This window comes from Rhamphochromis longiceps, linkage group LG18 (assembly GCF_057381845.1).
Source record: "Rhamphochromis longiceps isolate RC_006_pf linkage group LG18, R_longiceps_female_GT1.1, whole genome shotgun sequence".
NCBI lineage: Eukaryota > Metazoa > Chordata > Actinopteri > Cichliformes > Cichlidae > Rhamphochromis > Rhamphochromis longiceps.
The window spans coordinates 24,176,726-24,199,957 of NC_140574.1; the positions used below are offsets into that span (position 1 = coordinate 24,176,726).

Below are 23,232 nucleotides of genomic sequence, written 5' to 3' on the forward strand. Positions count from 1 at the left end.
TGGTTGGCTGGTAACAAGTGTGATTGATGGCAACCTGTCAGTGGCCCTGATACTTGACACCCCGCCTGCGTCACCGCCTGTCATGGCAACGTCAATCCCATCTGGGGAGCATTAAAATACAGGAGCAACGGCGAGCGAGAGAGGGAGAAAGCAAGGGCGAGATAGGCCCGTAAACCAGGGCAAGCTGTCATCTGAACCTTCATTCATCACTCCCAGGCCTTTGCTGTGACACAGCCAGAGGTAGAATTAGTTGCACCAAAGCCGAGCTGCGCGACGAACTGGGACGTTTATTCAAACGCTGTTTAAACTGATGCACAGAGCATTCGCTTCATGCAAGAGAAAACTGTGCTTTTGTAAAACTTGGGAGATAATCTGAAATGATTTCTAGTATGCGACAATGTGTCAGTGTGAAACAAAAGCAACAATGCTGTGAAATTATTACAGCACAAGAGGCACGAGAGACATTCTCCGCCCGGCTTGAGTGAGACCACAAAGTTCACACCAGCAACTAAGAGTCCACACGCTGTAGCTCAGCACACAGAACAATGGGAACAAAGGGAGAACAGATGTTGTAAAAGTGGTCACAGTAGAAATCCACAGAGGTGATTTTGATTCACCCAGAGGTGAATCAGCTCTATTTATCCCAGAGCACAAAGTCATCAGTTTGTGCTCTGGGATAAATGTTGGTTTTGTGTGGCCCTGCACACACACAGCCAGGACCACCCTGTTGTTTATCTTGCGCGTCTTCTTCTTCTATTCTGTAACATCACGTTACTGAATCTGGCCGTGAAGAAACCCGATGGAGGTGGTATGTGTTTACATGTCGACAGTGTAGCTAGATTAATTCACAATTGCCTTATCTTTTTCCCAGAGCACCAGCTGCAATCCATCTCTGAAAGTACACTTATATTTTCATTGGTTTCTTGCATCTTCTAAATATTTTCTAAAAGCAATGTCATGATTATTTTATAAATCTGATTATGTTATACACTGTGGGTGGCTTAAATGAAGTATGGTAAAACAACACGTCTCATGGAAAATGTTTCCTTTTTCCATGAGTACATCTTATCTTTTTTTTTTTTTTTTTTTTTTTTTTCTTAAATGACATCAGAAACAGCAGTATGCGACATTACGTGATGGCAGAGCTTCAGTTCATCCTTTGTCATTTTTTTTTTTTTTTTTTTTTTTTTAAATAAATAGGACAGGGGGAATGAATGAGAGAAAGAGGGGGAGAGAAAGAAAGAAAACCAAAGGGGAGAAGAGACGGTGAGAAGGGGGGGGAAGAGAGGGGAAAAAAAAAAAAAAAAGAACTCCTGGGTCACCTGTATGGAGAAAAAAACAAAAAAAAAAAAACAAACAAAAAAAACAAACAGAGGAGACAGCAAACAACAAAGAGCAACATAATAATAGAGAAAACAAAGCACCATCACAATAAACTAGCTAGTCATAGATATCAATATTTACTAAATAATAAACGATATTGTGCAGCACGCAAGATAGACAGCGCACAGTGTGCTTTGAGGCAGCAGCCAAGAAAGCTTTAGTCCGCGTCTGTGAATACCCATGTGTGCATACCTGTGTGGATCAGCATGCTTGCATTCCAAAGGTTTCTCCATGTAATGATCTGCTAGGGAGTGTGGGGGGGCCACAGCCCCGTCCTCCAGGGTGTGAAGCGGGTATGGAGGAGATCAAAACTCCAGACATCCAGAGGCCCCCAGAACACAAGAGACCATGGAAGACCAACAGAGGGGCAGCCGCGCCACTGTTCCAGTAAGAGCTGAGGAGAGTCCCAGATGAGGGCTCGCCCAGCAGCCGCGGAGCAGAAGTCAGGGGGAGTTGCAGTGACGCGCCCGTGAGCTCCGCCGGCCCCCAGCTGTGCCTGAGTGACCGAGCCCCAGGCCGAGAGGCCGGGGGCACCCCACCTCCAAAGGGGCCCGAGCGAGCCCCAGGCCCCAGGCCCCGACAAGCGGCCGCCAAGGAGTGAGCCGGTGTGTACCCGGACGCCCACCCCCAGACACAAAGAACCACCAACACACCGACACCTGAGGGAGTCCGCCACCGGCAGGGGAAGTGGTGGTGGGTGGAGATAGGCCTCCAAACCTTGGAGGGCCTGAGGTGTCCCCAGAGAGGTGGCGTCTGATACCCAACCTGACATATAGACACAGACATACAGGCACACACAGACACAAACATCCATTCCCACCCTCATGCTCTCATATGCACTCACTCCACACTCAACCAACGTGGAGACAGACATAAAGAGACGCTGTACACACAATCACACTCCCCAAGCGTACTCTACAAACCGGGTCTAGGTACCCTTGCCCCTGGAGGGGGGAATTGCACCCAGACCCAGGTGGTGTTACCCTTTTCCCTGCGGTGGGGAGAGGCAGACCACCCCGACTCCGCAGCAGCAGGGAGGCCCCACACCCCAGACCGCAGTCGGACGGCCAACTCCTCCTACTAGCCCTCCCGCTCCAGCAGGCCGCAGAGAATGGGGGTGGGAGAAGACTCCAAACCTCCCTCCACCCGCTCATTGTAGTGTTGATGCATGTGTGTTCTAAGGTGCATTTAAAACCCAGGAGGGCATGGAGCTACCTGCCAAGGAGCAGCAGGTAAGCGCATAGTCCCTCCTGCTAGCCCTCAATGACTAAGTGTATTTAAAATTGAGAGGTGGGCAACGACGTCAGGGGTGAGGTATACACCCTGATGGTAATTTGGACTCCGTGATTGTGCCCACCCCCAAGATCCTATATGTATGTGTAATGAGAGTGTGAATAATGTGAATGTCTAAGTTGTGGGATAAAATTGAGGCAGAGGCAGCCAGAAGGGGACGGGGGGGGGGGGGGGGGGGGTAGCCTCCTCTGCACCCTGGTGACATACCCCCACTCCAAGGCCCTGCATGTGTGGGTGGTTGTGGAGGAGCGGGAAGAGGGAGGCAGCTGGAGATGGGGAGGGAAGGAAGGGAGGGGCAGGTAACCCCTCCCTGGGGCCAGCTCCCCCGCTGACCCCAGTAGGCACTCCCACCCTCCGCGACCCGCCAGGGAAGGGGGGCCCAGGCCCATCAGACCGGGGCCCAGTGCAGTAGCGCCCCCCGGCTCCACAGAGCCCTGGACAGTCCACCCAACCCCACCACAGAGAAAACTGCACCCACCCCACCATCCACACATCTTCCAGACTACATAAGACGGTAAACGCCCAGGCTGAGATCTTCCTCCACCTCTCCTGTATCTCCCCCTCCTGCAGAGAGTTCCTGAAGAGAAGAAAGCTCCTGCAAGATGTGACCATCCCCCCCACCAGTTGAAGAGCCCCCCAGGCGGCTCGACGCACCGGCGGCACCCTGCTCCAGGGCCGGGCCCCCATGCACCCACCCGCCCACAACCCCGGCAACACACCAACCAGGACCCAAGCCCCCGAGGCCCGGCCCGGGCCCCAGCCCAGAGACGGAGCGCCCCCAGAACCTCACGCCCATCCCGGACCCACCCAGGGGCAGCCAGGTTGCCAGGTCAGTAACCCACGTCCGTCAGCACAGACCCTCCCCTAGCCCCGCTGCACGCAGCCGCGAGGAAACAGTCACCTGAGAGCCAACAGAGCCCCCAACCGGACGTGACCGCTACCCCGGGTTGAGCCCCCCAAGGAAGATGCCTCCGGGGAACCCCCCGACGCCCTAAGCCTGTCCCTACCCCCTCACCAATCACAACAGTGAAGGCGGGACCAAGAGTACATCTTATCAATTTACCTTCTCAAGCATGCTCTGGAATATGGCGCAGTTAAAGTAGTGTGTTTGAACATCATGCAAGGTCATTTGCCTTGAATTGAAGATGATAAAAAATTCTAAGCATCCAAGAAAATCCACCGAGTAATGGCTCAAAAAGAAAAGGGGGTCATGGAGAGGACTGGACTTAAATGCTGCGAAATGTGGATTTCAAACAGAAAAAACAAACAAAAAAAATCTCTTTGACTTGTCAGATCACTAAATGAATGTTGCATGAAAGAGTGGTGAAATAAATATCAGACACAGGTCTGACAAATTATGCAAAAAACCTACAGGAAGTAAGTTATTTATATCTCAGTTGGCCCAAAATAAGCTTCTGAGGCTATGGGTACATTTTCTACAGGAGAACACTAAATCTATTGAGATTTTGATATTGACTGAAAAAAGCATGTGGTGTTTCACAGAGGATCAAATGTTCCTCATTTCACATGAATGTGTAATAAAGGCACTCACAACAGATTTAAGGAAAGAAACTTATCGGTTGTCTTGTCTGTCATGTCACTGACAACTGACTTGTGGACCATTAACCCAAAAAGGGAACAGCCTTGTGACAATTAGCCTAGCTAAACTTAGCTTAGCATGAAAACAAACAAAACGAGCATTTAATCTCATTCGAGGCTCTGTGCTGGACTCATGTTTTAGTTGATAGGACATGTTTATTAGTGAGTTTTACAGGAGCTTATAAGTAGATTTTGTGCCCCTTACACAAAGCAAAGTTAGCTTCTGAGCTAACGTTCAACAACAAAGCAAACGTGTATTTCTCAAAAAGCCAAATTAGCATTTAGCTGAATAAGCTAAATATGTAAGAATGTGTTTCTCTGTTCCTGAATAATCCTCCTAAAACACACACACAGAGCAGTTTTGCTATATACACTGTAGATCTTTCTCAAACCATACAGCAAAGCAGCACAGACATAAACCGGACTGCAGCTGTGACTGCTTAAGAAAGTAGTTGTGAATAGCAACACAAACAATAACCTTTTAGCTATTTTCACACTTTACAGCCAACAAAAACAGGCCCAGCAGGTCAGCCTCTGAGTGACAGAGGAGAGCTAATTATAGACATTGTGCATTGGTAATAGAGATGTCTAACCACTGTTCAGAATGAAGTGAACCAGTAAAAACTGGTTTTAAAAGTGTGTAATCCAATGTAGAAGACACACAACAAAGACAGGGACTCAGAATCATTTGCCTTATCTTATCATTGCCTTAAAAAATGAAGACCCAACCTATACTTAGATTATTACCTGCTGAATAAATAACATTTGGCTTAGAAGACATAAAAGCTTTTGTACAGACATACTGTAAGAAGTTACTATTCTCGTTAAGGAAGACTTCACGTTTAATGTGATTAACTATTAACCTAAAACAATGCATGATTTCTAAAGAGGCAATCCTAGATAGTCCTATAGAGGAATATATCTGTTAACACTAAAATTAACAATTACCATCAGCTAATTTCAAGCAACAAAAGGGTTTGGAAGTCAGTATCGGTAAGTAAATAGTTAGGATGTTGTTAGATTATTCTTGTTATGTCTGTAAGGAAAATCTGAACGGTTCTTGCAGGCAAGGAAAAAATTTTGGAAGGTGACTATCTAGTAGTCTATCTAGTATCATAACTCACTTAGCTGCAACCTTATTTTCTGGTCCAGTACTGATTGCTCGGAAATGACTGTGTGCAAAGTCTGGAAGGATGGATTCCCTCCTCACTACGGTCAAGGTGAATAACTACCAGGATTTATACATATATCACACTCATGCAGTATTACATTACATTTGTCAAACAGCATTTATTTAACTTAGAGAAAATGAGTGTCAGAGGTAAAACACTGCAGGTTCCTCAGGACTTTCCCTCTGATGGCTTCAGTCACCCAGCTGTCTTCCCCCAATATTTTTCTTCCTTTGAAAAACAACATAAAGTCTAGATGTGGAGCTCTGATACCGTTTACAATGTGAAATGACTGCCGAGGACAATCTTGCTGTCAGTCATCAGTTAGCTGATACAGTGTAGGCAGTGGTGAGATGTCACAATCAGAGGTGCTGTGGAAGAAGGAAATACTCGTTTTTCCAACAAATGGTTTTAAGTTACACTTACACAAGCACTGTCAGCTGCAAGAATTCCAACAATTTCAGTGCAGCCAAATTGCCCAGATATTTTTTTTTGCATATTTTGTGCCTAATCTATGAAATTGAACTTGCATAAGGAATCTGTCACTGCAAACACATTCCATTTTCTTCAAATGTTCCTCTTTGCCTTTCCTTGAATGAACCCTGAAAGAGAAACTCGCTGTTAGAGCGACAAGCTGTAGAATGATGTGTGGATATCTTGCTGGCAAAAGATAGATATGTAGCTGACCTCTATTTCACTGCGAACTGTTGTTTAAATTGCAAGTGAACAGTGGGTCATACACATACATAAAGGACTCCTTGCATGGGAAAACCTCTAACTTCAACTCCAGATTTTAAATAATAAATAAATCAGTATTTCCATGCAGTTAAAAGCCACTTCAATGCAAGTCCACCTCATGGTATTAACTTGAGGTGGAAGAGGAGGTGGAGGTGGTCAACAAGTACCTCGGGCTGTGGGTGGACAACAAACTGGACTGGTCATGCAACACAGAGCACCTGTATAAAAAAGCCCAAAGCTGACTGCACTTCCTCAGGAGGCTGAGGTCTTTTAACATCTGCAGGAAGCTCCTGAGGATGTTTTATCAGTCAGTGGTTGCTGGAGTACTTTTCTATGCTGTGGTGTGCTGGGGGAGCAGCACAGCAAAGAAGGACTCATCCAGGCTGGAAAAACTGATCAGGAAGGCTAGCTCTGTGGTGACAGTGGCAGAGAAAAGGACACTAAAATTGCTGGACATTATGGACAATGCTGGGCATCCTCTGCACACGGCCATAAACAACCAGAGGAGTCTGTTCAGTGACAGGTTGCTTCTCCCAAAGACAAGAACTAACAGACTTAAAAACTCCTTTGTCCCACACGCCATCAAACTGTTTAACTCCTCTCTGGAGGGGAGAGGGAGGGGAAACAGGAGGACAAAGGAGGGGGGAACAACTAAGCTGTAGTGCAATACTTTTTGTTAATATCCAACATTGCAATAAACTTCAATACTTGAATGTGCAATTCCCTTGTATTCTTATTCCTATTTATTCCATTTATCCCTTTTGTATACTCTTTATTTATATATGTCTCTGTATTTATATATGTGTATATATGGTATCTGCTCACATTCTGTAACTTCTGTCGGTGCTGTGCTATTTGGAAACCGAATTTCCCAGAGGAACCCACCCGAGGGATTAATAAAGTTTTATCTAATCTCTAATCTAACTTCAACCAAATTTCATTTAATGAGGAAAAGTCTAAAAACCACTGCTGTGGCCATCGCTCCTCTAAATAACAAACTTGACAGCAAAGACCAGTGATAGGAGCACCTCAAAGGAAAAAATACTATTAATCAAGCCAAGCATTGGAAACAAACAGTTTTAAGTGAGGCAACAAAGGGTTAAATTCCAGCTTTACTCATAGACGTAATTGTTTCCACATTAAAATGATTCATTAAAACAACAACAACAAGCAATATTGCTAACAACAAACCTCAGACCAGAGGAGGGTGAAAACAACTGTCAGGGACGACTCACAGCTCATTTGAATGTCGAATGTCACAAATGTAGGATGACATCAAGCGACCTACAAACTGAAAATGGCAGCCGGGGTGAAATGCAGGGGGCAGGTCTGGAGTTGCACAAACAAGAAAGGAGGAAAGAAGATCCAACCTAAGGTTTGCAAAAGACTGTAGGGGACTCGTTTACCCGGAAGGACCTAACCTGGTCGCGTAATTGTTAGGCAGAGAGGCCCGGAGAGGCCTACAAGCCACACAATCAGTACAGGGCTGCATGGATGTGCATCCACGGTCTCTGCAGTGTCAACAGACTTCTGGATAAAAATATAAAAATAAGGTACTTAAAAATATCATCATTAAGTTTGTAAATTCTGAACGTATTTTAATGACCAACAAATCACTCAGTTTGTTAACACAACAAAATAGGTATGCACACGGGTGTTCACTGCTCGTAGACTTAAATTACACCTTTCTTGGCTGCTACTTCAAAGCACATTGTGCGCTGTCTTTCCTGCGTGCTGCACAACAACATTGAATATTTAGTATTTACTGCTGTTTACACTTAGCTAGATTAATGCGATGGCGTTGTGTTTAGTATGTTGCTTTGGGGGTTTTTTTGCTTGTTTTCTATTCTTCTTTTCTCAACAGGTGATCCAGGAGATTTTTTTTCTCCCCCCCTTTCTCACTGTCCCTCTCCCCTTCTGTTTTTCTTTTCCTTCCTCTTTCTTTCTCCCTTTCCTATCCCTCACTCATGTCTGTCCCGTCTGTAACATCTGAAAATAAAATATAATAAATAATAAAAACAAAGGTCGATCAAATGGACCAATACAGCAATGCCACGATGATCCATTTGGCAAAGTAAATCCATTGGGTATCCTTGTTGGTCTTCAGACAACAATTCTGATGGCTAAAGAACCAAATGGGACAGGCAAAAAGAAAAAAGAAAAAAAAAACACAACAAAATACACCTCTCAGCTTTTCATGTATTTTGAAGGTGTTTTTTTGGAGACCTGGAATGTAAATGTTCCTGTCTCTAAAGCACTTTGGGTATAATTATAAGCTGTAAATAAAATAGACAAGACAGTAAAGACAAAAAACTTTACGCTTCTTCTTTTCCAATAAAAATAATTTATTCAACACAAGTCAGTGGGCTACATACTAATGTATTGCCCACATTTTCATGCCTGTATCAAGCAACCTGATTCCTCTTTATGAAGAAAATGACACAATTTCAGAACCCTGTGTGGTTTTCATGCTTTGTAACAAACTGAAGTGCACATACAGGCCATCCATCCATCCATCTTCATCCGCTTTATCCGGGGCCGGCCGCGGGGGCAGCAGCCTAAGCAGAGAAGCCCAGACCTCCCTCTCCCCAGCCACCTCCTCCAGCTTAACCGGGAGAACACCAAGGCGTTCCCAGGCCAACCGAGAGATGTAATCTAGCCCTGGCGGACTGATCCCCGGCTGCCAAGACACATACAGGCCACATCTTTAAATATAAGTAACCTTTGCATGATGACTCTTCCTGTGAGGTCATCACCGGCTACTGAAACAAAGTAGTCTTCAACTCACGTGTCCATTTAAAAACACAGGTAAGAGAGCGGTTTCACAGCCATGCTCGTCTGTGCGCCTCGGGCCTGCAACCCATCAGCGGACCTGCTGCCTCCGTCTGAGACAGATGGTCCATGTCACTTCACTCCCCCGTGGGCCACACCATGACTAGGAAGCGTTGATGAATTAAGAAATGCTTTGGAAAGACTTTCAGGAGACATTTATTACGACAAAGTGGCTTTTGGCTGAGAAACCTCCTCTACTTCGCCAGGACCTGTGAGAGTTATGAAGCGTAGCGGGCACAAGATGAGTTAATCACTTCTGCAAATGAGCACGGCGACTGAAAGCTTGGATTCATTTATCAAGCCCGCAGTGACCTGGCAAAGTCAGATAATATTTGACCCCGGCACAAGTGTTGTGCGATTATCTCAAAGACAAGAGTCTGTGTACGTAAATGAAGCAGTAACAAGAAACATCTATCTAGAAACTACTTAACAGGAGTTGGCATCTAAAGCGTTAGAGTGGATCCAACATTCACACTTAGAGACGTTGATAAATTAGGCAGATGAAGATTTCTCTTTCCTCCTCCTCTCCTCCCAGGTTGAACTGACAGGGGAGAGTGTTGGGTTTCTAAAAACGCACGTCTAAAGCTCAGCTTTACTGCCAAAACTGTCAGCATTGTAACGCACTTAATTTATATTAAATTACCCTGAGCATAACTCCCAAACACCTAACAAAGCCCACACTTGTATTTGCCATCAGTGGTTTATTTAGAAATAATCTTTAGGATTTTTCCATCCCTTCCATCACTGTCAAACCTGCATGATATTCTGTGTCACTGTTAATTTTGCGCGCAGCCCTCTGCTGACACGGCTGAGGTAAACTAGATCAACAGCCTGTGGACACACAGCTGCCTGCAAATGGGCTCGAGAGAGGGGGAGAAGAGAAACGGCTCGAATCGATGGAGCTAATCACCCAGCTTTTAATTTTCGACCCGACAACAAGAGCGGGCTCTGTGATTTGTTATGCAGAAAATAACAACGTAAACCTTTTACCCACGAGAGGTACAAAGAAAAAGAGCCATAAACGTCCTGCTGAGGACGATTAACTTTGCAGGTATTTCCACTGGTCAGTTTAAAAGTTTGCTTTTAAAGTTTGCTGTGAGGGATTCACCCTGAGATCACCATGAATGTAAAAATGTACTAACTGTGACCCACTGCAATAGAATTACCACCATCATCTATTTTTCCATAATAAGGGATGAAGTCAAACCACTTTTACCGACTCAGAAATATTGTTACCATGCCATACAATGCAACTACAGTTACCACAGTGTTGCATTTATTTTTACTATAGCTTGACTTGCATGCGAGCTCCAAAACTGTTTGGCTTTAAGTTTGACTAGGGAGTAAAAGTGAAGCTCCCAGCTGGGCCCCAGCATGCTGAAAGGTTGAAGATGAAATTCTGTATTATTAAAATAGTTTGTTGCTGTCTCTGTCTGCCAGTTTTTATATTTGGTCTTAATATTTTTATAAATTCACCCAATTCTTCCATCTTTTTCCACTTCAACTCAGGGTCAGCGTGGGGCTGGAGCCTATCTCAGCTATCACAGAGCAAGAGGCGCGGTACTCTCTGGACATGTCGTCGATCTGTTGCAGGGCTAACAAAGAGGGACAGACAACCACTCACACCTACAGCCACTTTGGAATCACCAGTTAAGCTAACATGGAAGTTCTGGACCGTGGGAGGAAGCCAGCCAGGCGGATTCAAACACAGGAACTTCTTGATGTGAGGTGTTGGTGCTAACCATTACAGCTATTGTGGCCCCCTCTCCAAAATCATGCTGTTCTCAGCAAAATAGAAGCAAATATAATTAAAGTAGACGTGCCTAACAGGCTATTTTAATACCTTAAGGCGAATATTACTTCCACAACATTCAAATTAAAAAAGCTTTACACGCCGATGAGCTGCGACTGTCCCATGAATTGCGTGGGAATTTCTCTATCCACGTTTCAGCAAAGTTTAAAACAGTTGAAAGGAGAAACCAGTAACCACCACCGGACGCAAAAATGTCGTCAGCACTCACCCACCAACTTAAAGAAAATAGCATGGCATGCATAAAAGCACCAACCCTTCTATCTGCTGCGCTCACAGACATGTAAAAACATGCATAACCTCAACACATATCCATCTAAGTCGAAGGCCTACTTTCATGTTTTCTTCTGCAGTTAAGTGAGATAATTGGCCTTTAAATCACGCACTGCGGCCACATGAGACGCTCTAAGTTTGGTGTCTGATGTCAAACGCTGCAGATTTATATCCTTCCTCCCCATGCAGGTTTAATTTGTCAGTTCATCTCATGCCTATGTGGGAATCTACTCATGCATGACTATATTTTATAGACAAAAGGAGCCGAGGCTGACATCAGAGTGTCTGCACTGGCTCCATAGATATCAGCTGTGATCTACTTTATGTGGACTGGCTAAGAAATAACAAAAGGGAGGATAAAAAAAAAGAGGGGAGGTATGAAAAAAGATATAAAGAGCATAAAAATGGTTTATACTACTGATTATAAAATAAATGCATATACTTCATAAGGCTGTCTCTGATAATCTCATGTGTTTCTAATCTGCTTGGACTTCCTGTAACAAATTACTGAAAGAAAACAGGCCATTTATTGGAACTCGGGCTCCAGCAAGAGTCAGTTCTTCCATCAGCATCACCAGCACAACCTCCCAGATAAAATAACTCAATCCAAATAAAGATCTCTACCTCCCGGTTTCTGATTCCCCTCTTTGAGCACATATACAGATCTACTCCAGCAAAGACTGCTGCTCGTAAAGCTCTGACCTTTTTAGATCCACGGGTGGAAGTAATTCGAGCAGCAACGTAATGAGCAAACGTCCAGTGTCTCCACAGTTTGACATTTTTAGGTAATTTTGCTTGTTTAAGAGTAGAAGTCAGTTGCTTTTCCTGGCACGGGTCCCCAAGAGCAATGAAATCATATGGGGCAACTGACCGTTAAAAGCACCACTGCTCACAAATGTTCTGCGTTACATCTGATAAACAAAGACCCAGCCTGAGAAACAGGACAGAGGACAGTAATGTAAACACGGCTTTATCTCCGAGTCCTCCTTCAGAGCCTCCCTGCTGGCACTGAGGATTATGTGTGAAATTACAAAAGTTCTGCGGGAATTTTTCCTATGAGAAGGACAGCAGCATTCAAGCTGCATGTCAGATAGATAAGCTTTAATGAGAAAAAAGTATTGCGTTATGAAACAGGATTTCTTAAACTGATGTGCGAGACACACAGAAAAAACATCCTGACGTTTTCCTTCACATGAAAACTTTGTTAATGTGTAACAGAAACAGGCCGGCTCACTGCTACAGCAGCAAAAATCATGAATTAAGTAAGCCACCATGTAAAATCAGCATCTCTGAAGGGCAGCAGGTATTCGGTAAAGCAGTGAAATCCAAATGATGAAGAGTGTGTGGATGTGTTTTCTCCGATTTTACCATTTTTGTTGTAAAGGTATTAAACCTGTTACATAATTGCTCCACTTCACTACTCCATCACTGTATAGTCTGCATTAAATCTCTCACACACATTTGAAATTACAGTTGGACTTGTGTACTGCTTTCTGCCTAACACATTATAAAACCTTCTTGGATAAGCCACGGTGGTAATTATGAATTTAAAAAAATATCTGGACAGCAACTAGAATTTTTGTTTTTTTTCCCCCCCAACCAGGATATACTGCAATATTCAAATGATCCAAAAGCTAATACTTTCACAAGCCCTTTCCCCTCTCTTAGTTTGACTCTTGTTGAAAGCTGCAAGATGTCTTCATAATGAAAAAAAAGACACGACAGCGGGCACTGTTCTCATCTGGAACAATGCCTGAAAGTGGCTGAAGAGGAAATGTGATTAAAACAATATATATATTTAAGGAAATGCTGATTTGGACCAAAACAACTGATAAAGAAAAAATGTTTTTGTGAATATTGCAGCTGATAAAAATAGTTTGAAGTCTAAACACTTCCATATTCAGATATACAGTACAAAAAAAGAGGTTTGTTTTTTAATCCCATTAGAGTCACTCCTGTATGTTCCTGTTTGAACTATAAGGATCTAAAAGAAAAAAATAGACAGTGATACCCTACGAGCGATGCAGTGTTTTAGGTACTTGGAAATAAACTTTGGTTTCAATAAAAGCCAGTTTTACCAGTAGACCCATGCTCCACAACTTCATGCACATCTGCATAATGACACGTTTGCTGTGTATGTCTGTGTGTTTAAGAGATGAAAGAAGACATGAAAAAAAAGGAAGACAAAAGCACCGAGAGTAAATAACATAGCTCTTAATTACCGCCTGCGTTTCTGCATGATGTCAATAGGCCTGTTGACAGCACACGGTGATCCCCATATGTTCCCACTCCGCACTGTGATACTCCGTTCCACAGAGTAAAAGAACCCACAGTTCGTTGGCACACTCATCTTTTCTTTAGCCTACTCTCTGTAACTCGTCCTCACCCTCCTCTTCTTAGCGACTCCGCTTGTCTCCCTCTCTTGGTTCTCCTCAGCTTGTGGCCGCTCTCATCTCTGTAAAGTCCGTCCCGCTTCCTCGTCTGTCTCGCTCGATCAGGCTGTCCAGCTCTCCACGGCTTCCCGGGAGGTGGCATTACCTCTGGCAGGAGTGGACACCAGCACTATGACCAGCGGCTCCAGAGGAGTGCCAGGATGAATGGCACGATGGAATCTGCCGCCCCGGGCGAAGCTGTCGCTCCTGTATTCTGGTGAAGATTTGCTTTCTCCGGGATGATACGTATAAATTTTTGAATGTAATCTGTCCTGATCACCTGAATTCCTCCAGGCTGCACTCTCCCAGCTGCACGTCTGTCTGCCTTGCAGGCTGTAGAAAAAGCTTTTCATCACTCTCAGCAGAGCTCCATTAATCGGTCCCCCATGTACATCTTGTCTTTGCTCTGGGTCTAAATGTAACGCTACACTGTTGCCCTCTTCCCCCTCTCCCTTTCTGTCTGTCTGCTCTCTCTCTCACACACTCGTCTTCTGTTTCTCTCCCTGTGCTTCCTCCTACCCCCTTTGGCTGCTACACCTTTAATCACCGAACAAACAGACTTATTTCCTTTCCCTGGACAAACTTGCTCTCCTGCTCCAGTCTGTCACAGTAGTCCTGTCATCTGCGTGTGTGTGTGTGTGTACTTTTTGTTCAGACGTGCCACAGAATGTGCACAGAGCTGTACAAGCTGGTTGTGTAAATGTGTGTGTTGGTGAGCGTGTGCACTGCTGAACAAGTGTGTATGCAGGCATGTGACTCAACAAGTGTCTCTAGGTGTGTGTGTGTGTGTGTGTGCATGCGTGCCTGCGCGTGTGTGTGTGTGTGTGTATGCATTAGACTTAAAGGGGAGCAAGTTTCAGAGTGAGGTCAGAGCTGAGAAAAGGGGCGGGAGAAGAGCCAGCACAGTCCCTGCCTTCCCTAAATGTTATAGACATTTTAACCCCTTCCTGCTCTCTCTCTTACACAATCTTAATACCACTGCAGGATCGCACTCTCTCGTTGGGCACAGTGTGTGTGTGTGTGTGTGTGTGTGTGTGTGTGTGTGTGTGTGTGTGTGTTGGGGAGGCCATGTATGTGTTAGGTAAAGAGATTGATGGCAGGATGAGTGTGATACGGTATTACAATAAGTAGCTCTTGGGACACGGACTGCTGAGAACGAAGAACACGCACACAAGCACACACACACACACACACACACAATATGTACTCATGCACAGGCTTAGGCACACGCAAGGTCACCCATGACCTAAACAGATTGTGTATTTGAAGAGCATAAATGTGAAAAGTAAATATGAAACCTTAGCTTAGGTTAACTTTCTGTCTCCAAACGAAATCTTTCATAGAAGAATATTTAACAAGAAATCGGCAAAATGAGACACGAGGCAGCTATTTTACAGACAGAGACAGATTAAATGTGGTTGTTTTTCACTGAGGACAAACAGCTTTGTAAAATTTTTAATAATTTGATAATTCCTTGTTACAATTTAGAGAGCATTTGGTACTGAATATCAGTTTTAATTGTAATAGTATCCACTGACCAGGTGCTAAAGCTGGACTATAGGACATTGCAGCCTAAAGATATGAACTGTGGTGTTTTTTAATAAGTATATATTTTTTTAAACTAACTAAAACTGCAAGCAAAGAAGTAGAAGCAATTCATGGACAACATGTGTATCTGCTCTGCCTAACAGATACAAGATATTTAGGACCAATACAGATATTTGGTGATTTAAATATCTGATATTTCAATATATCCGCTGATATTTTCTGTTTTTTCAGACATAAAAAACAAAAGCAGAGTTGTTTTGTGTACTTTTTCATTTACTCATTTATGTTCTGCCGACTCTGCTTGGATCAGCAGGTTGGTGCCAACACGGAATTTTGCAGAGTGCCCTCTGGTGGACAAACTATAGAATATGAACACTCGTAAGATGTTATCGTCATACCATAAATCATTACATTTGCATTTATGAGCCATAATAAATAAAAAATAGATAAACAAATAGAGAATATTTGCTGATAACGTCGTTCCGCTGATAAATCGATCAGCCTCTAATCTGCTCTGGCACAAACTGCAGTTCTTAGCATATCCATGTTATTTGTAAACCAAGGAGCTCATCATTAACTATATGCTTGTAGTATTAATACTATTAAACTGTACTGTTTGCAGCACTCATGTGAAAAATGAAGTCTTCACAGGAATCTATGCACTCCTCTTAAAAACTTTGTACACCCCATGATTCAGCATCACATTTATCTGCAATAATTTGAGGTAACTGCTTTCTATATGACTTCATCAAATTCCTCCACACCAACAATTTGACCCACTTTTCTTTGCTGTTTCAGTTCAAGGAGGTTTGCACAACTCACTTAAGATCCCACCACAGCATTTTAATCCAGTTGAGGTCCACCTCAACTCTTTTCTCTTTAAATCATTCTGTTGTAGATTTACCACTTGTGCCCTGGATTATTGTCCTGTTGTGGAACCCAATTCAGCTAAGCTTGAGCTCACAGAGAGATGGCATCACATTTGAGTCTAGAATACTTATATCGAGGAATTCATGGTTGCCTCAGTGATTGCAAAGTGCCCAGGTCTGCAAAATGAGCCCAAATCATCACCCCTCCCTTTTCACAATGCTGCACACCATGTATATGCTTGTTGCATACGCACCTGTGTAACATTTCCCCACTGTGTAGCCCCCAGCCTTAGAAGAGGTTAGTTTACACTATTGGTCACTTGCTCATTCTGTTTATGAAATTTTAAAGTTGAATAACCACGGTCGGTGTTGCACGAGACAGCACTGCATTGTTACGTTCAATGAAAGCACGTAAGCTAAATGACCAAAATAAGCTATTTTAAGATTAGGATGAATTCATGTTAATGAAATTATGTCAATCTTTTTTTTTTTGTCAATATTTAAATTTAAAACAAGCCAACAGGAGCTATTAAAAAGTGTGATAACAGACATTGCTGATAACATCTTCAAGCTACTTGAATCTTTGCAAAACCACCTGCTGCTAGCTAGAAATCAGAAATGTGTTTGTGTGCCTATAACTTTGTTGTTTAAAACGCAAGAATCGTGAGCAAAAAAAACTCATAGCTACAACCAGGACGAGCGAAAAGCCCAGCAGACATAGAATGACCCGAGGAATGACGACTTACTGTCAAGCTACACAAAACACATGCCCATAAATGGCGTTGTGCTTCATTCTGCGCTATGATATGCTTCAATTAAATTGGCAAATCAATCAATAGCATCACTTCATCATCATGGAATTCACAACCGTTAGCACGGAGACAATAGGTGAGAATGGAAAAGAAAATGCAAGGAAATAAAAGTATCACAATATAGACTCAATAGTTTCCTTTAATATGAACCAGGCTCCTTTCAGAGGCCAGAGGGTTTAAAACACATCACAGGACCACTGCTCTGCTACATACATATGAAAATCTTATTACCCTAAATGAAGAAAGGTCGTTTCATTTTTTTTTTTCATACGCCTTGGTTTTATATTACAACTTTATATTTCCATTGGTTGAGACACACACACAGCACAGACAAATTACAACTGCAGTGTTTGCTCATGCAGTCAAAGTATTTGATATGACCCTTTACTATAATACAAAGGTTCTGTGTCTGCGGTAGTCAAGAAAAACTTCCATTTAAGGAAATCTGAAGAGGTGCACACAAAAAGGACCAATCGTAACCACAATCTGAACAGACATACAATACTGCTTTGCATTACAGCTGCGGCGAGACTGAACTAGGAACGGTCACAGCTTATAAATCCAATCACACCGACTACGGTGAATTCAAATTTAGCCGTGAGCAGGAACGACTGTGGAAGAGTATTAGAATCAGATCCATCATTATTTGATGAAGGAGTCACCAAATCTAAGTCTAGTTTCCTGCTTGTATTCACAAATATCCTTTGTGAATTTATACACTACAAATATTGTACTAGCGTCCAAGCCAGGCTTATGAAAGGGAAGACTCGATCCCCTGTGGGATGAACAGTGTCCTGATGCAAGCGGGATGAGACTGTGCTATGAATTAAACTTTACAGGCTCTGCACTTTCTGACACGTTTTCATGACAGGAAAATTGTTTTCATGTGCAGTTAGAAGAATTGAAAGTGCTTATACAACACGGTGCAAGAGCATTTTTCTTTGTAATCTAGAGTGGACATGAATACACAGACACACACACACACTTGCTGGTTGGCAGCATACCAGAGGATTTCAGAGTGTTTCATGAATCTGCGTCACTGGTGGTGGAAGAGACTTGATGTCTGAAGAAAGACAGACATTAAATGTTTGGTTCTGCTCAGTGTCTTCACTTCCCCACTTAAGAGAGTCGAGCTCCGAAGCGCTTGGATGCCAAGGCCGAATCGATGTTACAAGGTCACTTTTGGAACTCACAAAATGGTAGATTCTGGCTGAACTTTCAGTGGTGGATTTAATAGTCCACTATTTGCAAAGCAAGCCTCGTGACATCATGTGTTGGACGCACGAACGAATAGTTATCATTCTTGAATAACGAGCTGTTTTGAAGTCATCGAGGAGTACTGTGTGTCAAAGTAGCCGACTGTCAGCGAACACACCGTCTCTGATTTGTAAAAGTAGCTAAAACTAACCAGATGTTTAAATGAATGCAAAAAACCCCAAAATATTTATTTTTAAAAAATGCAAAAAAGGACATATTTAAATTGCAGAATATGTAGGACATAGTTCTCCAAAAGATGTACATTTTATTTGCCTTTGTCATCCAGAGATGACAAATCTACACACCTGCATAACATCTAGTCCTAGATAGAAGCTTCAATCAAGTGAAAAATGACCTTCAAATTGAATATGTGGGTATGTGTGGAAGCCACACTGCTTCCAAAAAAAGAGTTAAAAGCAATTAAGTAATGCCCTCTCATTGCTCAATGCTTATCATGATCTCATTCCAACAAAATTAAAACAGATGGTTGCAAACAGTTTGTTCTTCTATATCTTGCGCTGTAGAAGCAAGGAAATGCTCTGTAAGTAAACTGCACTGATCGCATCACACAGATGTTAGACGTCACATGCTGTCCTCCTAAATTTGCCGGTGCAGAACATCTGGGTGTGAACACACCTTCACACCCAGACTTCATGTCAAATCAAGTGGAAATGTTCTAAATTAAGCTTTTATACACTTTTTTTTGTCGTAAATTAAATGTGTTGACTGAGATTGGCACAGCAAAGTTTAGCAGTGTTATTAAAGCAGCTGCACACAAACATACACACACGGCATGTAACAGGATCACCAGGAAGGAATATTCACAAAACTAACTGCTTCCTTTAAAGGAATTACATGCTGCTGAATACGTATCAATTACACATCTTCACAGCTACCTGAACTGCAAAACTGACACCACCCCCTCCTCACAAAAAACACAAAACCCCTCCCAAAAAACAGGCAGTTCAACTTATTTCTTCACAGGCTAAATGTCATCAAAAATATTGAGCATGTAACAAAGAAGCAGCACCAGGTGTCAGGCTTTGGCTGTTGCTTGTGGCCTATATTTAACTTTCGGCGTCTCTGTGATGTCAACGTCATGCTACACCGTGTACTGTAGTAAAGGCTAGTGTGTCACCTCATGATTCATTAGGCTGCCATCTGCTAGCACGACGGCTTGCTTTTGAGGCTCATTTTATTTGAGGATTGGGTGGATGACAAACTTGCGCAAACAAAGACACGCACACATATGAAAAACCCACAAATGCATACACACAAAACTCACATTAATAAGCACATGGGCTTGTGTGCACACTCAGGTGAATACTGCTTTACCAAGGATGTGATTATGGAATAAAAAAAATTAGGAAAATGTATGAAAAAAAGAATCTTATTTCTGCCAAAAAACAAATAAATAAATAAGAAAAAAGGGACTTTGCATACGCCCTAAGAGAGGGATGGCAAACTTAAGCCCTGGGGATTAAAATTGGCCTATTAAAGACTCAAATCTGGCACACTCCATGGCTTTAGGAAATGTAAACGAGGGCTTAAACATGTGGACTTTTACTGTATTTTCACACGTTTTATAGCATTTTCTGCTGATACAGACCTTTTCTTAGTTTTCTAATTACAAGTCAGTCAACCAATGAGTTACCAGAACTCTCTCCTGTAACTTTACATATCTATTTCCTACAGTTACATATCTATTTCCTACAGTTACATATGTATTTCCTACAGTTACATATCTATTTCCTACAGTTACATATGTATTTCCTACAGTTTAAGTCCAAACAGTCGTGCTGACACATTTCTTTCATTTCCTACAGCAGCATTTATATGTGACGTGGAAAGGCTAAAACATATTGTTGGAAATGCACTTCTTTTTCTTAATAATAATAACATCACATTTCAAGGGTTAAATGTGTAGCTAAACTTCTTTGAACAGACAGAAAGGATAGTGTCATCGCTCTGGCCGACTATGTGACCCTCGTATATTCAATAAATACGTCCATGTTTGTAGTGGGTACAATTGTTGCAGTAAGGTTTGTGAAAAAACTAGTTATACATACAGTAAATTAATACCTCACTGAACAATAAATGTACTTTTTTTAGAAACTAAAAATGCAGCCGATCATCCTGTAACTACACTGTTAGAGTTGACCTTTGTTTGGAAAGCAGCCATTTAGTAAAAAGTGAAGTGTGAGGATCAGTTTTGTTTTTTTTGTCTGGCAGTGTTTTAGACTCTTAAAACCTTCAAACTGAATAAGAATAAAAGCGATGGCCCTCGATGTGTAACGACTCATCTAGAGATTCAGAAATAAAAGTAGTCAAATTAGTAAAATTGTGAATTTGAAAGACAAAAAGCTTGTCACACAGAGCAATGCGTAATCTAATGTGGTGAATACAGCATCACTACACAATCACAACATGGAGTCTGTTTAGTGGAACTAAAAAAGCCTATAAACACAGTTATAATGCATCAAATGCACACAGCTCCCAGTCGTTCACTGAACTCTCGCTCGTTCTGCAGCACGTCTCGGTATAACTTAGTCGGTTTCCCCCTCTAGTGGTAGCAAACCATTCGGCCTGGTATTGTCGACACACAGATTGTGTTGGAAAAAAAAGTTTGTGGGGTTTTTTAAGAAATGCCAATATTCATCAGTAATTATCTAAACTTTCTCTTGGAAAACAATCATGTAAGTTGTTTTATATATTTATTTATTTATTGGGTTTTTTTTGTTTGCCGAATGATCCTCTCTGAAGTTTGGATAAAAGAAAGGCCTGTTACGTCCTCTCGCACTCTGAATACAGTAGAGCAGCTGGTGCTGAGTTTCGGCAGCGTTAGTGCTGTCCCAGGCCGCTGCTCGGGAATCGATGAGGCTCTGGAGGCGATTGGGGAAATCAGTCATGCTGAAAATATGGAGTACAGCAGTGACGCACAGAGCAGCTTCACACAGGCCCTATTGACTAATCTGGGCGTGTGTTTGTTGTGGAGGGGGGACGAGCAGCTATATTGGGACCTCTGACATTGACACTGTTAACCTTTGGTTGAGTGACCTTACATGGCACTTTTTGTTTTCCTTTTTATTCTTTCCAACATTTCTAAGCATGTCTACAGAGTATCGTTATATTGTGTTTTCAGCCTGGGAGCCTGCTGTCTCTCTTAGTCTACTACTGCCCTCGTTATCTGTGCTAAAAGCCGCCCTATCTCCACCCAAGCACCCTATCGCTCCTTCACCACCCTCTCTTCTGTGCCTTCCCCCCATTTCTTTAGATTATTTCTTTTTCCACTCGGTCAGCCATTGCTGCTGTATCTCTTACTTTCACCTCACCATGTCTCTCCCCATCACTCCCTGCTTCACATTAATGGCGTCTCCTCAAACTATCTGCTCATGATACCGTCTGAGAGCTCTCGTCTCCGGCTATGTTCGCTTAATGCAGCGACATGATGAGGGTTTTTTTTATGCAACACACGACCAGAGAAGCCATAAAAATGTGTTGTGTGTTGTGGAGAAAGTTATAAGGAGTGAAGTGGAGGGGGGGAAGATGAATAGTGTCCTGGTACTGTCAGTACAAAAGACGATGAGAGTGTCATTATTGTGATGGTCACATTTGGATAACACAGACTCCTTTGTCTGTGTTTGTGTGTGTGTGCGTGCGTGCGTGTGTGTGTGTGTGGGGGGGGGGCAAGAGGGCAGAGATATTATTTTTCCTAAAGATTTCAAATATCTATCTAAATTAATTTCAGAACTATTACTCCTGTCGCAATGGCTTCTTCTCATTATCGCACAATAAATAAACTTGTCGCCGTCTTTACTTGTGCTTAAAAAGAGAAACTTCCTAAATGCTTTCAGGGTTTCTTTTTTTTTTCCAATCAGAAAGTTCAATGTACAAATCAGGTAATAAGAGAATAGAGGCTTGTTCTGTTCCCTTCTGTGCTTCTGTATTTCTGGCTGTGGTCTTAAATCTCCTGCTTTGATCTCCTCATATGATCCAAACAGGCTCACAGCTGGAGGAGTTCGGATGACACTCGTGAGGCACATGCCTTATGCCCAGAGTTCAGAAAAGTTTGCTGCAATGCATACTGCACTGTAAAAAAAAAAGAAAAGAATCCACAACAGCTCCAAAATGGGTGTTTTTAGTAAGAAGATTAACCCTCCCCACTACATCTGGAGTCATTTAGGTCCCCAGGTTCCCCACGGTGTGCATCAAAGTTCTTATTTTAACAATTTAAAATCTCTGTTTTGTTTTCTTTTGTTTTTTTATGTCTGTAAATTGAAACAAAGTGTCCTCCGTGGTCTTTTTCACAGATTTAGTAGATCAGACATTTTTCCTGATTACGCACATCTCCAATTACGCCGGGTGTTCACGTCATCAGTCTCCCCAGTAAGTTATCACGATTGTACTGTAAGATTTGACAGATTATTTAAAGGACTACATAAAAACACAGATGTTGTCTCCCACATCTGCCACTCGTATGGACATTGCTCTTATAAAACATAAAAGTCCTGCACCACATGATGATGATACCGTGCCTAACGCAGACAGCACAGCTTGGCTTGAGTCCCACGACAAAGAGAGACGTCAGAGAACATAGACATTGATCCAGCATGCCACCCAAGGCCTGCACCCCAACAGCAACAGCCCCTGGCTCTGGCACACACACAACCACTTGTGTTAGTTTTAACGGGCATTAGACTGGATTTAAGTTAATCCAGAGTTTTAAACAGCACACAGGTGCAGATTCAGCATTACATGCACTGAGTCAAATACATTTTACCTTAAAGCATGAACTATGGCAACTACTGGAAAAAATACACAACAAAGAATGAGCAGATGATCAACTCGATATGATGCGATGACAGAGACGAGGTGTCTAATTGTTTCCCATCAGCTTGTGTTTTATATTTATATACAGCCAGAAACAGAAACAAGCCAGCTTCCAATATTTCCTGAATGTCTGCAAACTCGTGTTGCCTACACTGCCCATCACTAAAGATCATCGCAATCACAGTACCCCTGACGCACAACTGGATACATACCCAATGCATGAGTGCCTGCGGGTGGAGAAGTTGCTGTGCATCTTCCTTGAAAAGCGAGAATCCTTATTCATCATTTTATTGGCGGGTTCAAAAAAAAGTTTGCCTGAGTTTAGAGAATCGTCAAAGCACCAGCTTCTGCGTCAATAAAGAAAAATAACTTCTGCCGTTCGAGCAA

At 42.7% G+C, this 23,232-nt stretch overlaps 1 protein-coding gene across 4 annotated transcripts in view; it reads right to left on the reverse strand.

Moving 5' to 3' along the window:
- pde4ca (phosphodiesterase 4C, cAMP-specific a) overlaps positions 1-23,232 on the reverse strand; it is a 45,154-nt gene that overhangs the window by 16,602 nt on the left and 5,320 nt on the right. The window contains exon 1 of one of the 4 annotated variants that reach the window (XM_085389413.1): positions 13,484-14,057. The exons of 2 other annotated variants lie outside the window; for them this stretch is intronic. In XM_085389413.1, coding sequence (XP_085245539.1) covers positions 13,484-13,632 — 149 coding nt within the window. In that variant the 5' untranslated portion in view covers positions 13,633-14,057. Of the gene's footprint in view, positions 1-13,319; positions 14,058-23,232 lie in introns of those variants that run through there. One more of the 4 variants, XM_085389412.1, reaches the window with a different exon arrangement.